This window comes from Myxine glutinosa, chromosome 1, assembly GCF_964187855.1.
Source record: "Myxine glutinosa chromosome 1, kmMyxGlut1.1, whole genome shotgun sequence".
Lineage (NCBI taxonomy): Eukaryota > Metazoa > Chordata > Myxini > Myxiniformes > Myxinidae > Myxine > Myxine glutinosa.
In genome coordinates, this window is record NC_136261.1 from 214,895,985 (window position 1) to 214,919,450 (window position 23,466).

At 43.1% G+C, this 23,466-nt stretch overlaps 1 protein-coding gene across 20 annotated transcripts in view; it reads left to right on the forward strand.

The window, feature by feature from the left end:
* Positions 1-23,466, forward strand: part of LOC137433857 (CLIP-associating protein 2) — a 186,780-nt gene that overhangs the window by 140,711 nt on the left and 22,603 nt on the right. For 14 of the 20 annotated variants that reach the window (XR_010985747.2, XM_068126315.2, XM_078783418.1 and 11 more), the window contains 11 exons: positions 4,787-4,810; positions 5,300-5,544; positions 5,740-5,803; positions 11,091-11,254; positions 11,407-11,485; positions 11,601-11,744; positions 12,474-12,617; positions 13,784-13,893; positions 17,673-17,793; positions 20,743-20,803; positions 20,969-21,165. Coding sequence is in view for 16 of the 20 variants with exons in the window: in XM_068126315.2 (XP_067982416.2) it covers positions 4,787-4,810; positions 5,300-5,544; positions 5,740-5,803; positions 11,091-11,254; positions 11,407-11,485; positions 11,601-11,744; positions 12,474-12,617; positions 13,784-13,893; positions 17,673-17,793; positions 20,743-20,803; positions 20,969-21,165 (1,353 nt within the window). In the remaining 4 variants the exon portion in view is untranslated. The remainder of the gene's footprint in view (positions 1-4,786; positions 4,811-5,299; positions 5,545-5,739; positions 5,804-11,090; positions 11,255-11,406; positions 11,486-11,600; positions 11,745-12,473; positions 12,618-13,783; positions 13,894-17,672; positions 17,794-20,742; positions 20,804-20,968; positions 21,166-23,466) is intronic. The other 6 variants (XR_013624324.1, XM_068126287.2, XM_068126333.2 and 3 more) reach the window with 2 other exon arrangements.

Below are 23,466 nucleotides of genomic sequence, written 5' to 3' on the forward strand. Positions count from 1 at the left end.
AGTTTTGCCCCCTGCATGAAAAGCAGCCCAAACGGTCACCCCACCACCTCCAGCTTGGACTCTTGGCACTATACAATCTTTGTTGTAGGCTTCATGCACTTGTCTGCGCACTCGGACGCGGCCATCTTGACGATAGACCAGAAATCTAGACTCGTCACTGAAGATCACGTGATTCCAGTGTCCTGGCTGCCATTGACGGTGCTCTCTGGCCCACTGCAATCGGCTCTGGCGGTGTTGTCTGGTCAGGCGTGGCTTTCTCAGGGGACGCCTGGCACGATAGCCTGCTTGAACCAGTCGTTGGTTGACTAGCCTTCTGGATACAGGCACATTTGTCAGTTGCTGCCACTCAGCCCTAAGCCGATTAGCTGACTTGGTACGGCCATTGCGGACTAACCGGTGCAGCTGGCGATCATCCCTCCTTGTGGTTCTGTGGGGATGTCCTGACCTCGGTATTGGAGTAGGGACACCCCTCTGAGCATTTCGTTTCAGGATCTTTGACACCTGACTTTGAGTGATGCCATACTGCCGAGCAATAGCACGGTCTTTCATGCCGTAATTTCGTAAAGCCACCACTCCATGACAAACAGCATTGTCGAGTTGACGGACCATCTCCAGAGGAAGCGGCAATAACTTTTGGAGATGTGCAGCAGTTGTTTTCCACTAATACAGAATGCAACAACCCTTGTATACCCGACTCCCGACTGTGAAGCCAATCGTCAAATGCACCTGTCCGCACATTTTGCCAGGCCACCTGTGATATAATCCTGTTGTTGACTTCTTGCTGCAACAGACAATCCGTGACATGGTTCTTTTAACAAATAAATCACCAAAGTGTAAAAGAAACTCACCAGATTGATATACTGAGTTCAGAAAGTAAACCCAAGTCAAGAAAAAAATAATAATCCATATTAAATGCCAAGTCTATATATATATATATATATATATATATATATATATATATGTATATATATATATGTATATATATATATATATATATATATATATATATATATATATATATATATATATATATATATATATATATATATATATATATATATATATATACACACACAGGGGGCTGCAAAAGTAGGTATACAGTAAGGATTATACCAGTACGTATTACGTTTATGTAATTATTTGTAATTTAGGTAAATGTAATTATTCGTAATATGTAATTTAGGGATTAATATGTTTATTATTGATATGTTTATTATTGATATGTTATTATTGATATGCTTGTATAAATCAATAAAATACGTTTTGTGCACACGTTTTGTTTTTCATTACTGTATACCTCCTTTTGCAGCCCCCTGTATGTATATATATATATATATATATATATATATATATATATATATATATATATATATATATATATATATATATATATATATATGTATATATATGTATATATATATATGTATATATATGTATATATATATATGTATATATATGTATATATATATATGTATATATATGTATATATATATATGTATATATGTATGTATATATATGTATATATATATATGTATATATATGTATATGTATATATGTATATATATATGTATATATATATATATATATATATATATATATATATATATATACTGAAACGCAAAAGAAACTTACCACCTTTGAAACCTTTAAATATCAACAATAACACTGCGTGTAGTAAATGTGTGAACTTATTTGTGGACAATAGTGTCCTCGCTGTCAGACAAAACGGTCACGGATGGTCACTTGAACCTTCAATGGTCACTTCATAGCACAGCTGTTGAACAGCCGTTTTGACTGTCAGTGATTAGCCAAGGGGTACGGGATGATTTTAATGAGCTGCACGTGATGTCTTGATATTGGCTTTAAAAAGGCCAGTGCAAAATGGGCATTTTGACCGAAAAATTTGACCAACTTCAAAAAGACCGAAAACACAAAAGAAACTTACCACCTTTGAAACCTTTAAATATCAACAATAACACTGCGTATAGTAAATGTGTGAACTTATTTGTGGACAATAGTGTCCTCACTGTCAGACAAAACGGTCACGGATAGTCACTTGAACCTTCAATGGTCACTTCATAGCACAGCTGTTGAACAGCCGTTTTGACTGTCAGTGATTAGCCAAGGGGTACGGGATGATTTTAATGAGCTGCACGTGATGTCTTGATATTGGCTTTAAAAAGGCCAGTGCAAAATGGGCATTTTGACCGAAAAATTTGACCATTTTGGCCATTTTGACAAACTTCAAAAAGACCGAAAACGCAAAAGAAATTTACCACTTGTTTGAAATGTAATAAAATTGTAACAGTTCAAAATAAAACAAACCAACAATTGCTAATTGAAACATTGGCATTTTATTGATGACATGTCAAGTTTTTGACCAAGATACACCATCTCATCAGTTTGTTCTACAGTACAGAACAGCACAGGGTGCAATGTCAGTCCCCTTTCAATAGCGTGTATGGCCACCATTGTTTTGGATACAGGCAGTGCATCATCGGCGTATACTGCCTACCAGTCTTTGGATGGATTGCTGCTGGATTCTGTCCCACTCAGTCCTCAATGTCTGAAGCAGCTCTGCCCGTGTCCTGGCCCTGCCAACTACGCGTCTCCCAAGCTCATCCCACAGGTGCTCTATGGGATTCAGGTCAGGGGAGAGCACAGGCCACTGCATGGTGTTGATGTTCTCGCCTTGGAGAGATGCAGTGGTAAAGCGAGCAGCATGGGGACGAGCGTTGTCATGCTGAAAGGTTCTCAGTTCTGGGTGGTCTAGCAGGAATGGCAGCAGATGAGGTCGCAGGATGTTATCCACATACCGCTGAGCGTTAAGATTCCCATCCACAACCACCAGTGGCGTCCTGTACCGGCCTGATATGGCTGCCCACACCATCACACTTGGGCCACCCCACCTGTTGGCTTGACGCACGCAACAATCGGCATATCGCTCGCCAGTTCTTCTCCAGACACACTCACGCCCATCAGGACTGTCCACACAGAACCTTGACTCATCGCTGAAAGCGACCTCGTTCCACTGCGCCAAGGTCCACCGCTGATGCTGCTGGCACCATCTCTGACGGTTGCGGCGATGGGCAACCGTCATCACGGGGCCTCTGTATGGTCTTCTGGCAGTCAGACCATAGTCATGCAGTCGTCTTCGTGCAGTATCATTGGAGATCCGTGGGTTTGCACGCCCCGGAGTTTCTGCCGCAGTGCGGGATGCTGGACGGAATCGATCCCGCAGGTGACTTCGGACCATCTGCCTGTCCTGCCTTGCAGTGGTGACTCTTGGCCTCCCTGATCGAGGTCTGTCATCTGCAGAGTTGTGGAGGGTGTCTCTGTCCACCAGGGCCGATATCGTCTCGTGTGAACAGCCAAGGCGACGTGCCACCTCACGGTAGCTCAGTCCACCTTGCAGCATGCCCAGGGCACGCTGCCGTTGATCCCTTGACAATCGTGGCATGTTGATTGAAATGCCCATTTTGCACTGGCCTTTTTAAAGCCAATATCAAGACATCACGTGCAGCTCATTACAATCATCCCGTACCCCTTGGCTAATCACTGACAGTCAAAACGGCTGTTCAACAGCTGTGCTATGAAGTGACCATTGAAGGTTCAAGTGACCATCCGTGACCGTTTTGTCTGACAGTGAGGACACTATTGTCCATAAATAAGTTCACACATTTACTATACGCAGTGTTATTGTTGATATTTAAAGGTATCAAAGGTGGTAAGTTTCTTTTGTGTTTTCAGTCTTTTTGAAGTTGGTCAAAATGGTCAAATTTTTCGGTCAAAATGCCCATTTTGCACTGGCCTTTTTAAAGCCAATATCAAGACATCACGTGCAGCTCATTAAAATCATCCCGTACCTCTTGGTTAATCACTGACAGTCAAAACGGCTGTTCAACAGCTGTGCTATGAAGTGACCATTGAAGGTTCAAGTGACCATCCGTGACCGTTTTGTCTGACAGTGAGGACACTATTGTCCACAAATAAGTTCACACATTTACTACACGCAGTGTTATTGTTGATATTTAAAGGTTTCAAAGGTGGTAAGTTTCTTTTGCGTTTCAGTATATATATACATATATATATATATACTGTATATATATATATATATATATATATATATATATATATATATATATATATACACAAAGAATTAAGTTAAGCACCCCTACACAACGAATTAAGGTAAGCACCCCCTAATATATATTCTTTGTGTATATGTATACATTGGCATATATTCTAAGGTATGTGAGATCAAATAATGATTGGTATGACATTAGCAATTATCCATTGATGAAATTGAGTGATCAAAGTGAAAAAAAGTGATTGGTTGAGTCAGTGATCCGATCACGTGGGTCCTACACACGTTATTGATGCAAAGATCGCTCGAGGTCTTCTCAGAACAATGACTGTACGTTAGAAAACATAAACGTCATCCACACTGTCCGTGATGGACCTATAGCTCCATACTTAAATTGAGGTGAAAATATGCCTAAAATTCCCAAAAAATTTCACCTTAAATTATTCAGAATAAAATATTGAAAACGGCATGATTGTTATGTTTTTATGTGACCATAATATCACTTCTCCAGAAAATATAGCAATATCATGGGTATATTACACTGTTTTGACGACAACAAACTTGTACTGTGCGAGGTTGTAAAAAAACGGGGGGGGTGCTTAACTTAATTCTTTGTGTATATATAGACATGTATACTTTTGCGTGGGGATCTCTCACAAATCCCTGGTAATGATTCTCTGCTTTTTCTTCCCTTACAAGCTTGCCGGAGGTGATCGAGGCAAGGTGTGTTATCCCATGTTATCCCTGTGAGGACCAATCTGAGAATTGAGATTGAGGTTAAGTTAGCAGTGTTGCTTTACTTGGACATTCATTCTTCGAAGCAGATGTGAACTGATTTTGGTTAAATAGTTGAATGCTTGAAAGGCAAATATTAATTTTGGTTGTTTAGATGTAACCATGAATGCGGATCCAGCCTTGTTACTTTGGGGTTGGATGCAGACCTGGTCTTTTTAGCTTGGGGGTTGTCTGCAGATGTGTCTGCTGATCTTGTCGTCCTGGGGATTTTGGGCAGATGGGTACCTTACCTTGTCAGCTTAGCAGATATGGGTGGAAGTGAACCTCAGGTTGTCACCAAAGAAGAAGGGGTTTTGGAGGCCAACACAGCCAACTGCAGGTATTAGGTGCAGATGGTAGCAAGGGTTGTTGCATATGTATTCTTTGTGGTTGAAGTTGCATTCATGTGAGATATTCTTTTTGCCTTATTGACCCCAGCGAAGGCCTGTACGACGTCGGTACGATATGTATGGAATGGGTTCAGATGATGATGCAAACAGCGATGCTTCCAGTGCATGTTCCGAGCGTTCTCATGGATCAAGAAACGGCCCCTCCCCACTCTACCTACGACACACTGAGGATGTGGCTGAGATTCTGAACAGATGCAGCAGCTCGAGCTGGGCTGAGCGTAAGGAAGGGTTGCTGGGCTTGCAAGCACTTTTCAAGGGGCATCGCACACTCAGGTATATTTTGTTTTGCCTTGTCCTGCTTCAGTATGGTTCGCTTACCCCCCTCCTCTCCCCTCACCCCCCCCCCCCCCTCCACTCATTCTCTGGCAGACCATGACCATTAAGATAATGTCCTACCTTGTGATAATGTCATACCATTTCTCTGCTTGCTCGACCTCTCCCTGCTACATAACCTTATTTCTACTGCAGTCGAGTGGAACTGAAAAGACTTTGCGAGATCTTCACACGCATGTTTGGAGATCCACACAGCAAGGTGTGCAACTACACCAGCAGAAATCCTGTTGTCCTTTCTTTTTTTTCCCCTCTTAAAAAAAAGAAGAGTACTGTATTTATGCCGGGTGTTCCATGTACATAACATTTTTAAAATGTGCTTTTATAAACTAGGATTGGAATATCTGTTTTAGTTCATAGTTGTGGATCATGTGGCGAATACTATGGTCACAAAAATGCCGTGCTATAAGCGAGCTTCACAGGATATCCCGCCATTCACGCTGTAAACATTGCCTCACGGGATATCCTGCCATTCACACTGTAAACATTGCTTCACGGGATATCCCGCCATTCACACTGTAAATATTGCTTCACGGGATATCCCGTCATTACCTCCGCCACAGAAGGTGGATGGAGGTTATGTTTTCACCCCTGGTCTGTTTGTTTGTCTGTCTGTGAACAAGATATCTCAAAAAGTTGTTTACTGATTCGGATGAAATTTGTCAGAGAGGTAGTATATGTGACATGGACAAAATTATTATATTTTGGTGAAGATACGTATTTGGATCCGGCTAGTATAATCTTTTTAAGTGATTCTTCACCATTGGGCGATAGGGCCAAGCACGACATATAGCAGCAGGATATCTCAAAAAGTTATGGACGGATTTGGACAATACTTGGTGGAGAGATTGTGTGTCTGACAAGGAATAATCAATTTGATTTTGGTGAAGATCTGAATGTGGATTCGGATACGAGAATTGTTTAATTTTTAAGTGATTCTTCACCATTGAGGGATCGGGTGAAAAGCGATAGATAACATGCTATTTTTAAAAGTTATGGATGACATGACTAAACTTGGTGGATGAGTTGATTCGGTGACAGGAACAAGCCGATTAGATTTGGGTTCAGGTCCGAATCCAGATCTGGCCTATCATTGGGATACAAAACAAACTGTTCAGCCTGGCGGAGGTATGCGCCCTGCCGAGTGCCGTTCTAGTTCACACTATGAATAGCTTCACATGATATCCCACCATTCACACGGTAAACAATGCTTTGCGGGATATTCCGTCATTCACATGGTAAACATTGCTTCACGTGATATCCCACCATTCACACGGTAAACATTGCTTCACGTGATATCCCGCCGTTCACACGGTAAACAATGTTTTGCGGGATGCTTCACGTGATATCCCGCCGTTCAAACGGTAAATGTTGCTTCACGTGATATCCCGCCGTTCACACGGTAAACATTGCTTCACACGGTAAACATTGCTTCACGTGATATCCTGCCGTTCACACGGTAAACATTGTTTCACGTGATATCCTGCCATTCACATGGTAAACATTGCTTCACGTGATTTCCCTCTGTTGACACAGTAAACATTGATTTGTGGGATATCTCGTCATTCACACGGTAAACATTGCTTCACGGGATATTCCGTCATTCACACGGTAAACATTGCTTCACGGGATATCCCGCCATTCACACGGTAAACATTGCTTTGCGGGACATCCCGCCATTCACGCGGTAAACATTGCTTTGTGGGATATCCTGCCATTCACACTGTGAATAGCTTCGTGGAATATTTCACCGGCTGCATAACACATCGTCCCACAAGTTGCTGTACAGAATGAAAACACTCCATCATATCTATTAGTGCAATTAGCTGTCTCCTTCTTCCACATTTAAACAATGGCATGGCTTGCATTCATGGATTTTCATCGACATTCACAGGTTTTACATCAACATTCACAGATTTTGCCTCGTCATTCGCAGATTTTCGCGATTTGGGAACCAACCCCCCCTTTTTCCATTGAAACAATGCCCCGCTATTCGCGGTTTCATAGTTCGCGGCACTTTCCAGGAATGTATCCCTGCAAATAGCGGGGTCCGACAGTATTGCTTTGTTAAACCCCAGTCACACCGGGCCTGCGACCAGGTTACGACCTAGCTGTGACCGAAAATTTTGTGAATCGCGGGCAAATCGTAGAAAGAGCGCACGACTGGTCGCAGAGGTTGTGGGTGATCGCCAGAGCAAAATCAGTCGCAGCAAGGTCGATGGTCATGTTCAAAACTTCTGACCTGCGATTCCAAATCGTAAGAGGTCGCAGACAGGTCTTACATGGTCGTACCACCAGTCGCGCATGGACGCACCACCAGTCGTGCATGATCGCGGGTCAAGTAGTCACACGATTGGTCGTGCTACTGGTCCTGCCACCTGACGATTGGTGGTGCTACCTGTCATTCAACCTCATGATCGGTAGTGCGAGCGTTCGCAGGTCGCAACGATTGATTTTCCGAGCAGTCGCAAGTCGCCACGATTGACCGTACGATTGGTCGCTGATCGCCACCACTATTCGCACGATTACCTACGATTGATCTTGCGATCGATCTTCTCCAATCGTTGGTGATCGCACAACCATGCATACCACCAATCGTACGATGACCCCTAAGACCAATCGCTGTTTGCGATCGCAAATGGAGAGCGTAGCAAACATTGCCGATTGGTCGTACCTCGGCCAGATTGCCAGCAATCGCATGATCCAGAAATCGTACAATCCAGTGTGACTGAGGCCTTAGCAGATTAGCAGCTCCACTTGTTATATACTTTATTTCCTGTACGTAATCCCCGGAGTTAAAATGTTTTTTTGGAGCTTGTCACATTTCCAGTACTGGCAGGCAGAAGATGGGCAGTCAATAACGGACTTCAACTTTTTGTTTTGTTGTATACTAATTTTGAAAGCCATGCTCCCTTTTCCACATCGAAACAATGGCATGGCATACATTCACGGATTCTCATCGACATTTGCAGGTTTTACATCAACATTAGGTTGTATCAGAATGCAAGGCAAAATGTTAACATCAACATATCGAACAGTCTGTGGTTGCATTTCGTTTGAATGAACATAAAAATGACTTCTGCAAGGTTTTGGGGAAATTCATTGATGTTTAGAGGTGCAACATGGCATGTGAAATTTTTGAAAATTTGCATTTTTGGGTGTTTTCTGAGCTCCAATTCCTTGACAACTTGACAAGGCTGACATAAAAATGCAAGAAATTGTTTTTGAGAACAACATGTCTGAAAATAAAAACACAAGAAATTGTATTTAAGAACAACATTGAACTTTTTTTATTATTATTCTCGAGCCTCCTAGAGTTCTAGTCCTGGTCTGTGTCCAGCTTGCGCTTGCAGCAGCGAAGATTCGGCTGCTTAGAGCGGTCATACTCAACTGCCTGCAGAACATTCTGCAGATGCTGCTCGCTCCTGGCTGCTGCCACGAAGTCTGATGTGAGTTTGATGCCATGCTCGGCACAGTCATTGACGACGTTGATGGCACGTACATTTGCTGCACCCGCCTGGAATGCTGCACTGGTAACCCAATCCTCTACATCGAGTGGGAGAAATGCTGGATCGATGTGCAGCTGGTGCATGCCAAACCAGCAGTCTGGGTTGGCGATGTCGGCCAAGCTGGTGGTCGGTGAGAGGGCTGGAAACTTTGGCTTGCCAAAGCCAGTGCCAAAGCGCAGCTGTGGTGCGGGCATCGGGAGAACCGGGAGATCAGCCGGAGTGCCGGAGATCAGCCGGTTTGTGCTCCAGGATGGCATCCGCAAGTGCACGCCACTCACCAACTGGCACCTTGGTGCTGAAGAGTGCCCGGGGCAGCATCTCGCCCGTCATGTACCAGAGGTGCCGCTCCAGTGCCTTGATCGCTGATGCTGCGATGCCCGTGTCAACAGACTTGTACGCGTACAGGTGGTGGTAGAGTGTGAGGTCATTCCAGGCGGCATCTATGGCTGTGTCGCAGGTCAGCCACCACGTCGCATAGATGTGCGTGATGAAGTTGGCAAATGCCCGAATCTTCGGCACCTGCTGCCGCGTGGTGATGGTGCCCTGGGGAAGAACCATGATGTGCTGCTCCATCAAGGCCAGCTTGAGAATGTAGAGCAGCTTGGCCATCTATTGCGCCTTGTGCAGCACTCCCGGCTGTTGGAAGGTCATCGGAGTCTGCGCTGCACTGGGTGCACCCAGATACACAAGACACAACTGCATGAACTCGTGTTAGTCGCCTCCCTTGTACTCTTGTGAGAGCTGGATCCTGCAGCAGGCGCTGAGGTAATAGAGTGCTCGGCTCCAACTTGTGCAGACGACATAGAGCTAATTTCGTCGTCTCCTATAGATCTGCAAATACAAATCAACATTGCTTATGACTGCAGCAAAATGGAAAGATATGAACTCCAACCAACAAAAAGTGTGATATTACCAACCAACACTAAGAGTCTTACGACCCCAGTTTACATACTAATTGAAAGTAAACCGTGGCTCGTCGGCTACCCACCTTGGCATACACGGATTACACGACACTGCTCGTAACCCCTTTCAGTCGTAAAAGCTGATGTGCCGTTGCACCTCTAGATCACCACGGATCGCAAAAATATTTTGCATATGTTGTAACAACATGAAATGGAACACTTTTAGCACCCAGATAGATCAATGTGCTGGAAATGTGTATTTTGATGCACCCCTCATCAACATTCACAGATTTTGCCTCGCCATTCGCAGATTTTCGCGATTCGGGAACCAACCCCCTCTTTTTCCATTGTAACAATGCCCCGGTATTCGCGGTTTCATAGATTGCGGCACTTTCCAGAAATGTATCTCCGCGAATAGCAGGGTCCGACAGTATTGCTTTGTTAGCAGCTTAGGAACTCCACTTGTTATATACTTTATTTCCTGTATGTAATCCCAGGAGTTAAAATGTTTTTTTGGAGCTTGTCACATTTCCAGTACTGGCAGGAAGAAGATGGGCAGTGAATGACGGATTTCAACTTTTTGTTTTGTTATTTACAAATTTTGAAAGCCATGCTAACATGGTTCTTTGCTCTCTATTACATTGCTGTACCTGGATCTACAGCGAGTAAGTATTGTCCCGATTACCATGCATACTACGCTAATTAAGCCTTTAATACTGCACCCCTCTCCCAATGTCATCAAGCAACAGCTCTTCTATCAAGTCCTTGGCATTGCATGAGGCTCATATACATAGTTAATGCAGTGGTCATAAATTCCAGTTGATTTGAAGAAATTAATTCCTGACTTCTGACACCACATGGTGTCATTCTGACTCACATTTGTATACCCACTTATACCCACTTCTGACCACTTCTGACACACATTTGTATACCCACTTTGTATACACATTCTGACAGTATACCCACTTCTGACACACATTTGTGACACCACAAATGTGTTCACATTAAACACAAGGTAGCTGACTCTTTTTCGGAAATTGGAGAGAATATCCAGAACATGTTGTACCTCCTTCACCAGGTATTCAGCATGTTTTTGGAAACTCTCGTGGACTTCCTTCAGACACACAAGTCAGAGCTCAATGACTGGCTTTTTGTGCTGCTCACTCAACTCCTCAGGAAGATGGGAGCTGACCTCCTTGGTTCTGTTCATGCAAAGGCCCAAAGGGCACTTGATGTCACAAGGTGATGGCAATTATTTTTTTCACTCACCTTTCCACTTGATCTGAATTCCAATAACACCTGCCTTTTATTAACGTTTCACCTATCCTAAAAATTATTGTCAGTAATTTTATTGTCCAAGATTCCCGATATCATCATTGTTGTTTGTTTTGCAGAGAAAGCTTCCCCACAGACCACCAGTTCAATATCCTCATGCGTTTTGTTGTTGACCAGACGCAAGTATTGAACCTCAAGGTGTGCGTTATGGGACAATTTTTGAAAGGGGATGAGCCGATGAGGCACTCTTTACCGACATTGGATTAATTTATTCTAGTTGTTTTCTTCACAGTAATGTGTTCCCCTTGTGCAGGTCAAGGTTGCCGTACTCAAGTACATCTGTAGTTTGACTCGCCAGATGGAGCTACATGAGTTTGTAAATGCAAGTGAAACCAGACTCGCTGTTTCCAGGATTATTACTTGGACCACCGAGCCTAAAAGCTCTGAAGTTCGAAAAGTGAGACTTGCCTGTGAAGCAGTTGTTTTTAGGAACTTGAACTGCTCTCTTGTGATGTATTTATACTTCCCCTTAACTTACAAACCAATCAAACCAAATGGGCAACAGCACCAATCTGGACAATATATGCTGCTTCGACAGAACACAGTCAAGTGTCCAAACAAGATTGGTCCAATAATTGCATCAGAAGCACCAAAACAGATGATGTAGGATGTAACATGGTGGACATGCGGAAACTATTTGGTACATTACACAAACGGCAGAATTTCATTTTTTTAAACCCCAGCCCTTCATGTGTCTGTAAAGTGTAACTGACATTAATAGGTATAGTTCTTCATCTCCCCTAAACCATGCCCATAGGTTTAGGGCATGACAAGATGCCAAACCTCAGACAAGATGCCATTAGCTCTCAAAGCAAACTGCACCCATAGTTTACCTGGTCAGGAAGTTAGTCTGAGATTTTGAGCACATTCAGGCTTTGTTATGAGTGGATGCTTAGTGTGTATGGATTTTACATTCTGGTCGGCCTCTGGAATACTGAGATGGTATTAGCAGTTCAGTTAGACCTTTGGATTCCATGTTCAGCTGGCATATTTGTTAATGGAACTTGAAGAAAACTAATTTGTCCAACAAGTGTATTTTCTTTAATGTATTATGACTTCTTTTTTTTTCAAGTTCGGGTTTTATACTTTTTGTGTTTTAAAAATATACTTCATAATTGTCTTGCAGGCTGCTCAGGCTGTTTTGGTTGCCTTGTTTGAGCTTAATCCTTCAGAGTTCACTATGCTTTTAGGAGCATTGCCCAAAACCTTTCAGGATGGAGCAACACGCTTGCTACACACACACCTAAAGGCTCCTGGAAAGACTAACGCTGTGAGCTCGTTTCTTTGTGCACTTCATTCATATCCAAAGTCATGCAGTGATGTTTATTATTAACTGATAGAAGTGACAGCATGATTAACCAATATTTTGTTTTTCCATTCCAAATGGTTGGTCATGGTTGTCTGTGTAGTTAAAAGTTAAAATAAATTCTTTACCACGACCTCCACCACCGAAAGTGGATGGAGGTTATGTTTTCACACCTGTCTGTTCGTCTGTGAGCATGATATCTCAGTTATAAATGGATTCAGACGAAACTTGGTGGACAAGTTCGGTATGTGTCAAGGATGAATCAATTCGAATTTGGTGAAGATCTGGATACGGATAATATAATTTTTAAAGTGATCCTTCACCATTGACAGATGGGGCCAAAAATGATATGTCGCACAACATCTCAAAAAGTTGTGAACGGATTATGACAAAACTTGGTGGATGAGTTGAGTAGGTGGCAAGAACAAGCCAATTAGATTTTGGTGAAGATCAGGATTGGGATCTGGCCTATCAGTGGGATAGAAAACATAAATTATTCATCCTAGTGGAGGTATGTGCTCCGCTGAGTGCCGTTTGAGTTAAATGCCTGTTTTTACTTAACATTCCGAAGATGTGAAAATCTCACATCTTGCACAAAGGATTACAATGAAAGCTAGTTGTGTATTTCTTTATTACTGTATTGTCTACAATTTGGAGAAGAAATAAGAGTAAATGCGAATGGTTCGATGGATGTGCGGAGTATCGTTGAGAGAGAGGAAGACAAATGATAAATTGCGAAAGATGATGGGAATATTGCCTGTGATTGATGCTGTGAAGAGGAACAGGTTGAGATGGTTTGGTCATGTATTGAGGAAGGATGAAAGTGACTGGTTGAGAAGAGTGATGGAAGTTAATGTAGAAGGAAGTAGAGGATGGGGAAGACCGAGAAAGACTTGGCTAAAGATGGTGGAAGAAGAAATGCGGGCAAGGGGGTTAACAAGGAGAGATGCAGAAAATAGGGCAAAATGGAGAAGATTGTCATGGGGACCGCAAGGCTAACCCCCGCTCTAGCAGGGAACATGGCCTTAAAATGCATGTTGTTGTTGTTGTTGTTGTTGTTGTTGTTGTCTACAATTGATTGTGTTTTCAAAGTTGTAATCCGATCTCTTTCCTGCATGTTACCAAATCAGATGTCCAGTGGTGGCCCTTTACGTGGCCCCATCCGCTCTCCAGCTAGCCGGGGTAGTCCTGTCACGTCACCATCTGCCTCGGCTTCTTCACAGTGTACTTCATCACCAGGGTAGGTTCTTCATCAATGTAGCATCCATAATGTATTGTTGCGGATATGAGGATTGTGTTTTTTTATTGTGTTGTATTGTATAGTAAATTGTTGTAAATATCACCCTCTGTAAAATGTAATAATTCCTTGTAAATACCTCCGTAGTGTAAAGGTCAAAGGGCGTCTCGGTAGTTATTCCATAAACACCACATTGCAGGACACGATAAAACCCTTGTTCAGTAGCTTATATCTTATTATGTGTCTTAGGGTAAGGCTGTGTCTCCCATTAATTTAAATACTCCATTGCACCAAGTGAAATAAGAGTAGATCCCCTTTCATTTCATTTCAATGGCCAACTGCATTTTGGGCGGTTTTCTTCAACCACCATTGGCCACGAGGCAGGGTTGGGGAAGAAAGGCGGGTCCCCACCTCGTCAGAGAGGGGAGGAGTGAGCCAGCCCCACTCGACCAACCATGAACAAGGGGTTTGGCTTGAGAGGGCGGAGGAAGAGCGATCGGGGAGGTTCGCAAAGGTTCAAAGGGTGGGGCTATATATAACCCAAGAGAGATGCGCTTTTACTGAGACAAGGAGATGAGTCTGAAAAGAGAGGTCCATGACAAGAGCTGAGTTGGTCGTCAGGGGTGGTCAGTGGTTGCGTTGAGTGGTTGCGTTGGTTGCGTCGAGTTGTCGGTGGAGAAAGAGTGGTTGGACCAAGAAAGAGAGAGGAGAGAACCCGTCACGCCAGACCCCCACCAGCGCGTCGGCTCCGACTGTGATCCGACCCGTGATCCGACCCGTGATCCCGCGCACACGACAGGACATCAGCGGCCGTCGAGGTCCAGCCCGACGTCCCGTGCGGAATCAAGCTCCAGCCAGCTCCGTGCCGTCCTCCCCCTCCAGCCACACACCTCCTTCCAGCCAATCCACTCTGCAATTCCCCGTGTGAGTCGTCTTTGTTTGTTCTGTCCTGGGTAGTAACTAAGTCTGTATAAGCTAGTAATTTTCACTGTGTCACCTGCGTCTCATGTCCCCTGTAAATAATCCTGACTGCTCTTTTTGCTTATGTGTGTAAATAATAATAAATCCCGTTACTCTTCTGTACGTCTTCTTCCTCTTTGCATTCGGTCGCTTTAGAGTTTTCCAGATTGAGTAGCTGTGGCGCGATACGGCCAACGTTGGGTGAATCGGGTTTAGTGGGGAACAACTGTTCGGCCGCGGTTATACCTCCGCTCGGTAAAATAACATCTAATCCGCGGACCGTAACAGAATGAATCTTGAATTTTTTTTCATGGGAAGTCTAGTTTCGTGCTTTTGATCAATCACATTATTAATTTTATTTTTGAATATACAGTACGCAGTATATATATATACAGTGCATTCAGAAAGTATTCAGACCCATTCACTTTTTTCACATTTTGTTACGTTGCAGCCTGATGCTGAAATAGTTTAAATTCATTTTTTCCCTAATCAATCTACACTCAATACCCCATAATGACAAAGAGAAAACAGGATTTTAGAAAGTTTTGCAAAGTTATTAAAAATAAAAAACTGAAATATCACATTGACTTAAATATTCATACCCTTTGCTATGACACTTTAAATTTAGCTCACGTGCCTCCCATTTCTCTTGATCATCTTTGAGATGTTTCTACACCTTGATTGGAGTCCACCTGTGGTAAATTCAATTGATTGGACATGATTTGGAAAGGCACACACGTGTCTATATGAGGTCTCACAGCTGACAATGCATATCAGAGCAAAAAACAAGCCATGAGGTTGAAGGAACTGCCTGCAGAGCTCACAGACAGGATTGTGTCGAGGCACAGATCTGGGGAAGCCTACAAAAAAATGTCTGCTGCATTGAAGGTTCCCAAGAGCACAGTGGCCTCCATAATTCTTAAATGGAAGAAGTTTGGAACAACCAGGACTCTTCCGAGAGCTGGTCGCCCGGCCAAACTGAGCAATCGGGGGAGAAGGACCTTGGTAAAAGAGGTGACCAAGAACCCGATGGTCACTGGCTGAGCTCCAGAGATCCTGTGTGGATATGGGAGAAATTTCCAGAAGGACAACCATCACTGCAACACTCCACTGATCTGGGCTTTATGGCAGAGTGGCCAGACGGAAGCCTCTCCTCGGTGAAAGACACATGAAAGCCCGCTTGGAGTTTGCAAAAAAGCACCTAAAGGACTCTCAGACTGTGAGAAAGAAGATTCTGTGGGCTGATGAAACCAAGATTGAACTGTTTGGCTTCCGTCTGGCCACTCTGCCATATAGCCCATCTGTCTGTCTGTCTGTGTCTGTCTGTCTGTCGTCTGTAAACAATTCGACGTCTACGCTCTAAAAGTCACAAATATTGATAAAATTTGATGAAACTTGTTATGCAGCATCTTTAAGACATAAACTACTTTGGGATTGCATTTGGGCGTTGCACGCCCAAAAATGGGCGCGGCAGGGCGGCCATATTGAAAAATCAATTTTTGTCATATATTTTTAGCACATATAAACTATATAGTTTGTGGTTCTATTATGCATATTCTAACCATATTGATATAGACCAGTTGAGTTCAGGTTCCCTGGAACCTCTCTAGTTAAAGTGTTTGGGGTGACTTGAATTGGTCTAAACCAGATGGGTGTTTTTTCGGAGACACCATCTCCTTACTGGATGGCCGTTGGCTCCCTAAGGGAGCTCATCCGCCTTTTGTCAGATGTTGTTGTTTTTTGTCCTGGCAGGGTGTCAGTCATCCTCCCCACTAGCAAAGCCAGTGAGGGGTGTCCGTTTGGTCACCGCCAACCCGACCATGCGGCAGGTAGCACTGGGTTACGTGTTACCAGTCTCAAAAGACTGACCTGACCAGATACTGACTTGACTAAAGTACTGTATATCTAAGAGTGTACTGTGATCCAATCGAGAGATGAAAGAAGGGGGCAAGGAACAAATAAAGCAATAAGCCTGAAAAACAAACCAGGCAGAGGCATTTTAAAATTATTTAGAAAAAATGAGTTAGCATCATAGAAAACCAGAGAGAAGATGTTTGCGTACATCAAAACGAGAGCAATGAGTCAGGGAGATTTGGGCGAACTTTGTAAATGTCGTGTGGAGGGACAAGGGACAAGATGTAACCATTTGTAATTCTATAAATGTCTGGTGCAAAAAAGGGAGGAATTGATGTTGGGGCAAAGGTTGTTCCTCAAGGATAAACTTTCTCATTTCGTTGTTGGTGACCGACTGCAAGTCCAATCGACCTAAATATGCAAGTATATACCCTGCATGTACCTACCCTTTGTCGATGTAATCCATTCTTTTGTTTTTTTTAATTGCAAGTGACGTTTGCCAAACAATCTTCTTTGCTTCCGAGACAAGATGTTGGCTTCTTCAACAAATGAGCTGGATTTTCTGTTTGCAGTTGTTTTAGGTAAACTATTCCAAAGAAAATAAAATCATGAAAAATGTTTGTTTCCAGAACCCTGAAATTTAACCAAATTGGCATTCTCGGCCTCATTGCTCCGTCTTGAATTTATAACTCTTTTCTTTTCTTTTGCCATTATATATTTTCTAGATGGCCAGGCAGTATATGAAGTTTAGCACAGTTAATTAAATAATGTTTTATACCAATTGGCAAAATATTGCTTTGTATCTGTTGAACAATGTCTACATAACATACTTAGAGATTCATGGCTCTGAAGATGCATCATTAAAACTGAAACCTGAAGAAAGCATTGGGCAGCCCAAAACCTTCCCTTTTCCTATTACCTGTGAAAGTGGTGGGTAAACAGCTCCACTGGTACGTGATGTGCTACAGGGAGGGAGACGGAGAACCAAGTGAGGATTTCTACCGCTCTTTGCGTGGAGTCTCACAAGCAATCCAGAGCTTCAGCTTTCGCAGCCAGGAGGATCTAACTGACTCGGGTACAAGCAGACAGGTATATGCCCTCAATATGGAATTCTGATTCTGATGTGCCATACTCTGTGACAAAGTGTAAATGCGGTTATACTGGGTGGTTTGCCATCCCTCTCCCTGCAGTAGTTTGGGTAAGATTTTGGATTTTAGCCACGGTGCTGGTGATATATCTCCTACTCTTCCCGAAGGACACCGTGAGGACACGGTCTTTAACATCCACCAACTAATGCTGGCAGACAGGACGCCCAGTTTAACGTCCATCTGAGGGACGGCACACACATTGTTTAAACACCCTGCCTGTGAAACACCAGGATGACGGGTTATAACTGGGCCGATATTCTAACCCTGCAAATGTGGACCTGCAGTCGGGGTTGTGGATCCGCCGTTTGGAGAGGTTCTGGGCTGAAAGGATCGAAACCTCAATGAAAAACGGTGCCCAGCTGATGATCCAGGCAGTTGGAAAACCAGTCAATTGCTTATAGGTTAAAGTTATAACTTCAAATATAAAATAGCTTTCACAAGTACATACAAGTACGTAATATACAGTATCTATGTATGTGTTTTTATAGGTGCATTTATATGTACATGTCTATGTATGTATGTATGTATGTATGTATGTGTTTATATATATATATATGTATATGTATATACGTAGTACTGTATATATATATATATATATATATATATATATATATATATATATATATATATATATATATATATATATATATATATATTATACAGTCGTGGCCAAAAATATTGCCACCCTTGCACTTTTTTCAAATAACTCACAATTTTCTCTAAAAATAAGTTGAAATTGACAATTTTGTCTCCACAGTTCTTTATTTCAATGTTAATATTACAGAACCTTTGTTTTGATTCATAACTTAATATATCCTTTTAAATCAGAAAATAAAAAGAAATGGCATTGACAAAATTATTGACACCCTTGACTTGATATTTGGTAGCACAGCCTTTGGACAAAATAACTGCATAAATTGTGATTTACAAGTACATGCGCGTTGTGGAGCGCCTCTCACCACCGATCATTGTGATTTACAAGTACATGCGCGTTGTGGAGCGCCTCTCACCACCGATCCTTCACACTCTGTTACCTTCCATCATCCCTGGCCTACTGCAGGTAGGTAGGGCTTCATGTCCACTTTGTGTTTTTGTTTTTGTTTTTCACATGGGTGACAGTGGAGGAAACATAAAAACGATTTTCTCTGGTAAGAATTTTGTAGCAGACATTTTCAGCTGAGGTTTTGAAGAATAAGTTGAAAAGTTCAACAGTTAAGTTGACAATAATATTCCTGAGGTTTTCAATCATGTCATTAAATCAGAAAATAAAAAGAAATGGCATTGACAAAATTATTGACACCCTAGACTTAATATTTGGTAGCCTCTGGACAAAATAACTGTAGCACTTCCTCTAGCCATTAACGAGCTTCCTACACCTCTCTACTGGTAGTTTGGCCCACTCTTCTTGTGCAAACTGCTCCAGTTCTCCCAGATTTGAAGGGTGCTTTCTCCCAACTGCTGTTTTCAGATCTCCCCACAGGTGTTCAATGGGATTTAGATCTGAACTCATTCCTGGCCACTTCAGAATAGTCCAGCGTTTTGGCTTGAACCATTCCTGGGTGCTTTTTGAAGTGTGTTTGGGGTCATTGTCCTGCTGCAAGACCCATGACCTTCGATGGAGACCCAGCTTTCTGACACTGGGTTGAACATTGTGCTCCAAAATGCCTTGGTAATCTCCTGATTTAATGATGCCATGCACACATTCAAGACATCCAGTGCCAGAGGCAGCACAGCAACGTCAAAGCATCACTGAACCTCCTCCATGTTTGACTGTAGGGAAGGTGTTCTTTTCTTTGAAGGCTTCATTTTGTTTTCTGTAAACATAGAGATGATGTGCTTTACCAGAAAGCTCTAATCTGTCCACAGGATATTCTCCCAGAAGGATTTTGTATTGTTCAGGTGTGTGTTGGCAAACTCCAGTCGGGCTTTCTTATGTCTTTCTCTGAGCATTGGGGTCCTCCTGGGTCTCCTACCATAGAACCCCCTTTCATTGAGGTGGTGACGGATGGTGCGAGTTGAAACTGTCGTACCTTGTGTTTGAGGGTCAGCTTAAATCTGTTCGGCAGTTGATCGAGGTGCTTTCTCCACCAATCAAACAATCCTTCGCTGCAATCTTCGATCACGTTTTCTCTTATGGCCACATCCTGGGAGGTTGGCTACAATGCCATTGGCCTTAAACTTCCTGATAACATTGCGTACGGTGGACACAGGAACATCGAGGTCTCTGGAGATGGACTTTTGGCCTTGAGATTGTCTATGCTTGGCTATAATCTTGTGTCTGACCTCCTCAGACATTCTCTGGTTTTCTTTATTTTCTCCATGCTCATTACAGTACACACAGTGACACAAAGCAGCAGAATGACTCCTGTTCTCTATTCAAACTGGTTGAATAAGTGATTTTTATATTGCAGGTACCTGCAATTCACCACAGGAGAGTTCAATTCCAAAGTAAAGTCGAATCACCTGCTTGAAATCTACTTATTTCTAACAACTTCGAAAAGGTGTCAATAATATTGTCTGGGTCATTTTAGGATTTCTGTGTGGAATAAGCAAGCTAAGATTTAGTGATTTGTTTCAGTTTATTTTTTTATTTTTTTTCTTGTTCCACTGCAAACCAAAGAAATACATATGTGGATACCAAAATGTTTTTTTATTTCAACGATTTTCTGGAAGAAATGGTGCATTATTTGAAAAAAGTGCAAGGGTGCCAATATTTGTGTGTGTGTGTGTGTGTGTGTGTGTGTGTGTGTGTGTGTGTGTGTGTGTGTGTGTGTGTGTGTGTGTGTGTGTGTGTGTGTGTGTGTGTGTGTGTGTGTGTGTGTGTGTGTTAACGTCCGGCTTCCTTCTTGTAACAACAGTGCAGTAATTGCTCTTTATTTTGATTCCATAGTCCACTGGAGAACAGACCAAGCCTCCTACATCGACTGAGGGCCCGTTATTCACACCTGACTGTAAGTGGAATATTGGTCGCAGCATGTTTGTATAATGTTTCCTTCCTGGTTCGCGAAGATGGGATTTTTGTAGGAGATTATTTGTTATGCTGTAGACAAGTGGTGACAGGGTAATTTGGTAAGCAAAGTTTTGAAGCAATAGCCCAAGTGGGTTGTCATTGGCAGCAACTGGGCAGCCCGCTGCCCCACCACCCATCACTGAGCTCCTGCGTGTGCTTTCGGAGGGCAGCGCACGTTCTGAGGAGCGGCGAAGCGCCCTCCGGGAGTTATTAAAGGCTGCACGTGAGGAACAGGCTGCGGCTTGGGAAGAACATTTCAAGACTGCGTTGCTGCTGCTCCTTGAGACGCTGAAGGATGCTGATGTAAGTACCTTTTGGGGGTACAATGCTGAACGTCTTTCATTGTAACTTGTGCTGAACTTTTGCTCAGTGTAATCATTTATGTTGCAACACGAAATTGTTTTTTTAGCCGCGTCGCAGACGCTGGTCATAGAGTGCACTCTGCTGTTGTTGTTGTTCTTCTTGTTCTTCTTCTTCTTCTTCTTCTTCTTCTTGCAGAGAAGACAAAACCTCAAAGCTCCACCCATTCTGGGAACCATAGCTCCACCCATTGTGGGAGAGGCTTCATATAAACAAATATCCACCATTTTATTAACTCGCATAGCTTTGAGGCCTGTTTTGTAGGCCCGTGGTGTCTTCCTCTCTCACACAGTTTTATTTCAAATCAAATTCGATATATCATTTCATTTTTCACAGTTGCTAACATAGTTTTAGACTCGGTTGAAAAAAAACGGGAAGAAAATCCGATGAAAGTTGCCCTTTATAGAACGAAATGAATTCTCAAAGGCCTGTAACTTCAAGTCCATTGAGATAATTTTTTTTTAAATTGCGGCATGGTCAGTCATACACCGCCCCAAATAACAGACGGGAAAATGCCGAGATATATTAAAAATTCGTCCATTTGATGACAATCGTCATGATGAAATATTTAATTTATACGTCGTCACAATAATGTGGATAGAGGAGCATAGCTTCGTTCACGTGTCGCCACATACAGGAAATTGCCGAGATATATTTTTTTTAAATCGCGGCATGGTCAGTCATACACCGCCTGAAATAACAGATGGGAAAATGCCGAGATATATTAAAAATTCGTCGCCACACACGGGAAATTGCCGAGATATATTTTCACTTTGCACAAAAATAACATCAAGTAATCGAATCAATAGGAATGTCCTGTGCCTATAACATCGACGTTATAGGCACAGCTGCATCTAGGCATTGTGTAACATCAACGTGGCTTTTGTTTTAATTAAAACTTTTTGTACTTGTTTCTCCACGGTGTGTTGTCAAGGATTCTCTGATGCACATTACGTAACAAAGCACCAACTAATTGGCACTGTGGTTAAATCGGGCAATGAGGTGTGTGTGTGAGCTCAGTCAAGTAATGCACCAACACCGATTTGTGAGATTTCTTCTATTTTCTTTTTGCCTTTTGGCCTCAAGGTTTGGCTACACAATGTCGAACATTAAAGTTATGCCCTGTGTGTGCATGTAATTTCATACTCACTCCTTCCTCTGAAACGGCAGGAAGTGTGTGTGTGTGTGTGTGTGTGTGTGTGTGTGTGTGTGTGTGTGTGTGTGTGTGTGTGTGTGTGTGTGTGTGTGTGTGTGTGTGTGTGTGTGTGTGTGTGTGTGTGTGTGTGTGTGTGTGTGTGTGTGTGTGTGTGTGTGTGTATTGTTGCGGTTTTGTGTTTTATAATAAAGGTTAATTTCCCCTCATAGTTTAGTTACACTACAACATGTAGCCTTGTTTAAGCTCAGTTATTTCTTAGTAAATGTAAGCGTAGACCTTTCCTGTGTTAGTTTTGCATTGAGTAGAATAATGAGAATTAGGTCCTTTACGATGCCTCCATGCTTTTGGTTTTGGCGCGAAATGCCACGGGGCAGGCCTGAACAAGTCGATCAAGGCAAAGGAAGGCGGGGCAGGAGGAGTGAGAGTGACCGGTAAGCACGAGCCGCCAATCAGGGCTCGAGGGGAGTGACTTACCACTGCGGCAAAAGGCGGGTCTTGGAACATTTGATACGGGTCTGGGCGGGGCAATATAACCCTGTGCCCGGAGCCCCCACCTAAGTTATGAGGCGCTGAGTTATGAGATGCACGCAGGGCAAGCCAGACGAGTTATGAGCTCGAGTTATGAGAGGGGATGCGCCAAGTTATGAGATGGGAGGAGACGTGCTCCATTGAGTTACGAGAGGGAAAGCGCTGTGTTCAGTTATGAGAGGGAAAGCGATGTGTTGAGCTGCAGTCAGATCCTCCGTTGAGTTACGAGTGAAAGCGCTGAGTTACGAGTTATGAGTTCGGAGTGCTCAGTTTGACGGCAGTTGTATTAATCGCGCTGTAAGAGACAGCCGTGCCGGGCCACAGACGCGCGTATATTACCTTCTGCCTGCCTTTGCTGAGATACGCGCCGAGAGGATTCTCCCGCCTGCCTGTCATCACCGGGATACGTTGCCGTGACCGCCAGAGGGCCACGCCGGGTGAGCTGTTCCTGGAGGACCAAAGCCGGCGCGCTCGGCGCATGAACATTCTTCCTTCATCTCCCTGTATGTGTGAGTGGGCCCATTGTCTGGAAAATAAGTTAAGACTGCCCTGTGTCTCTC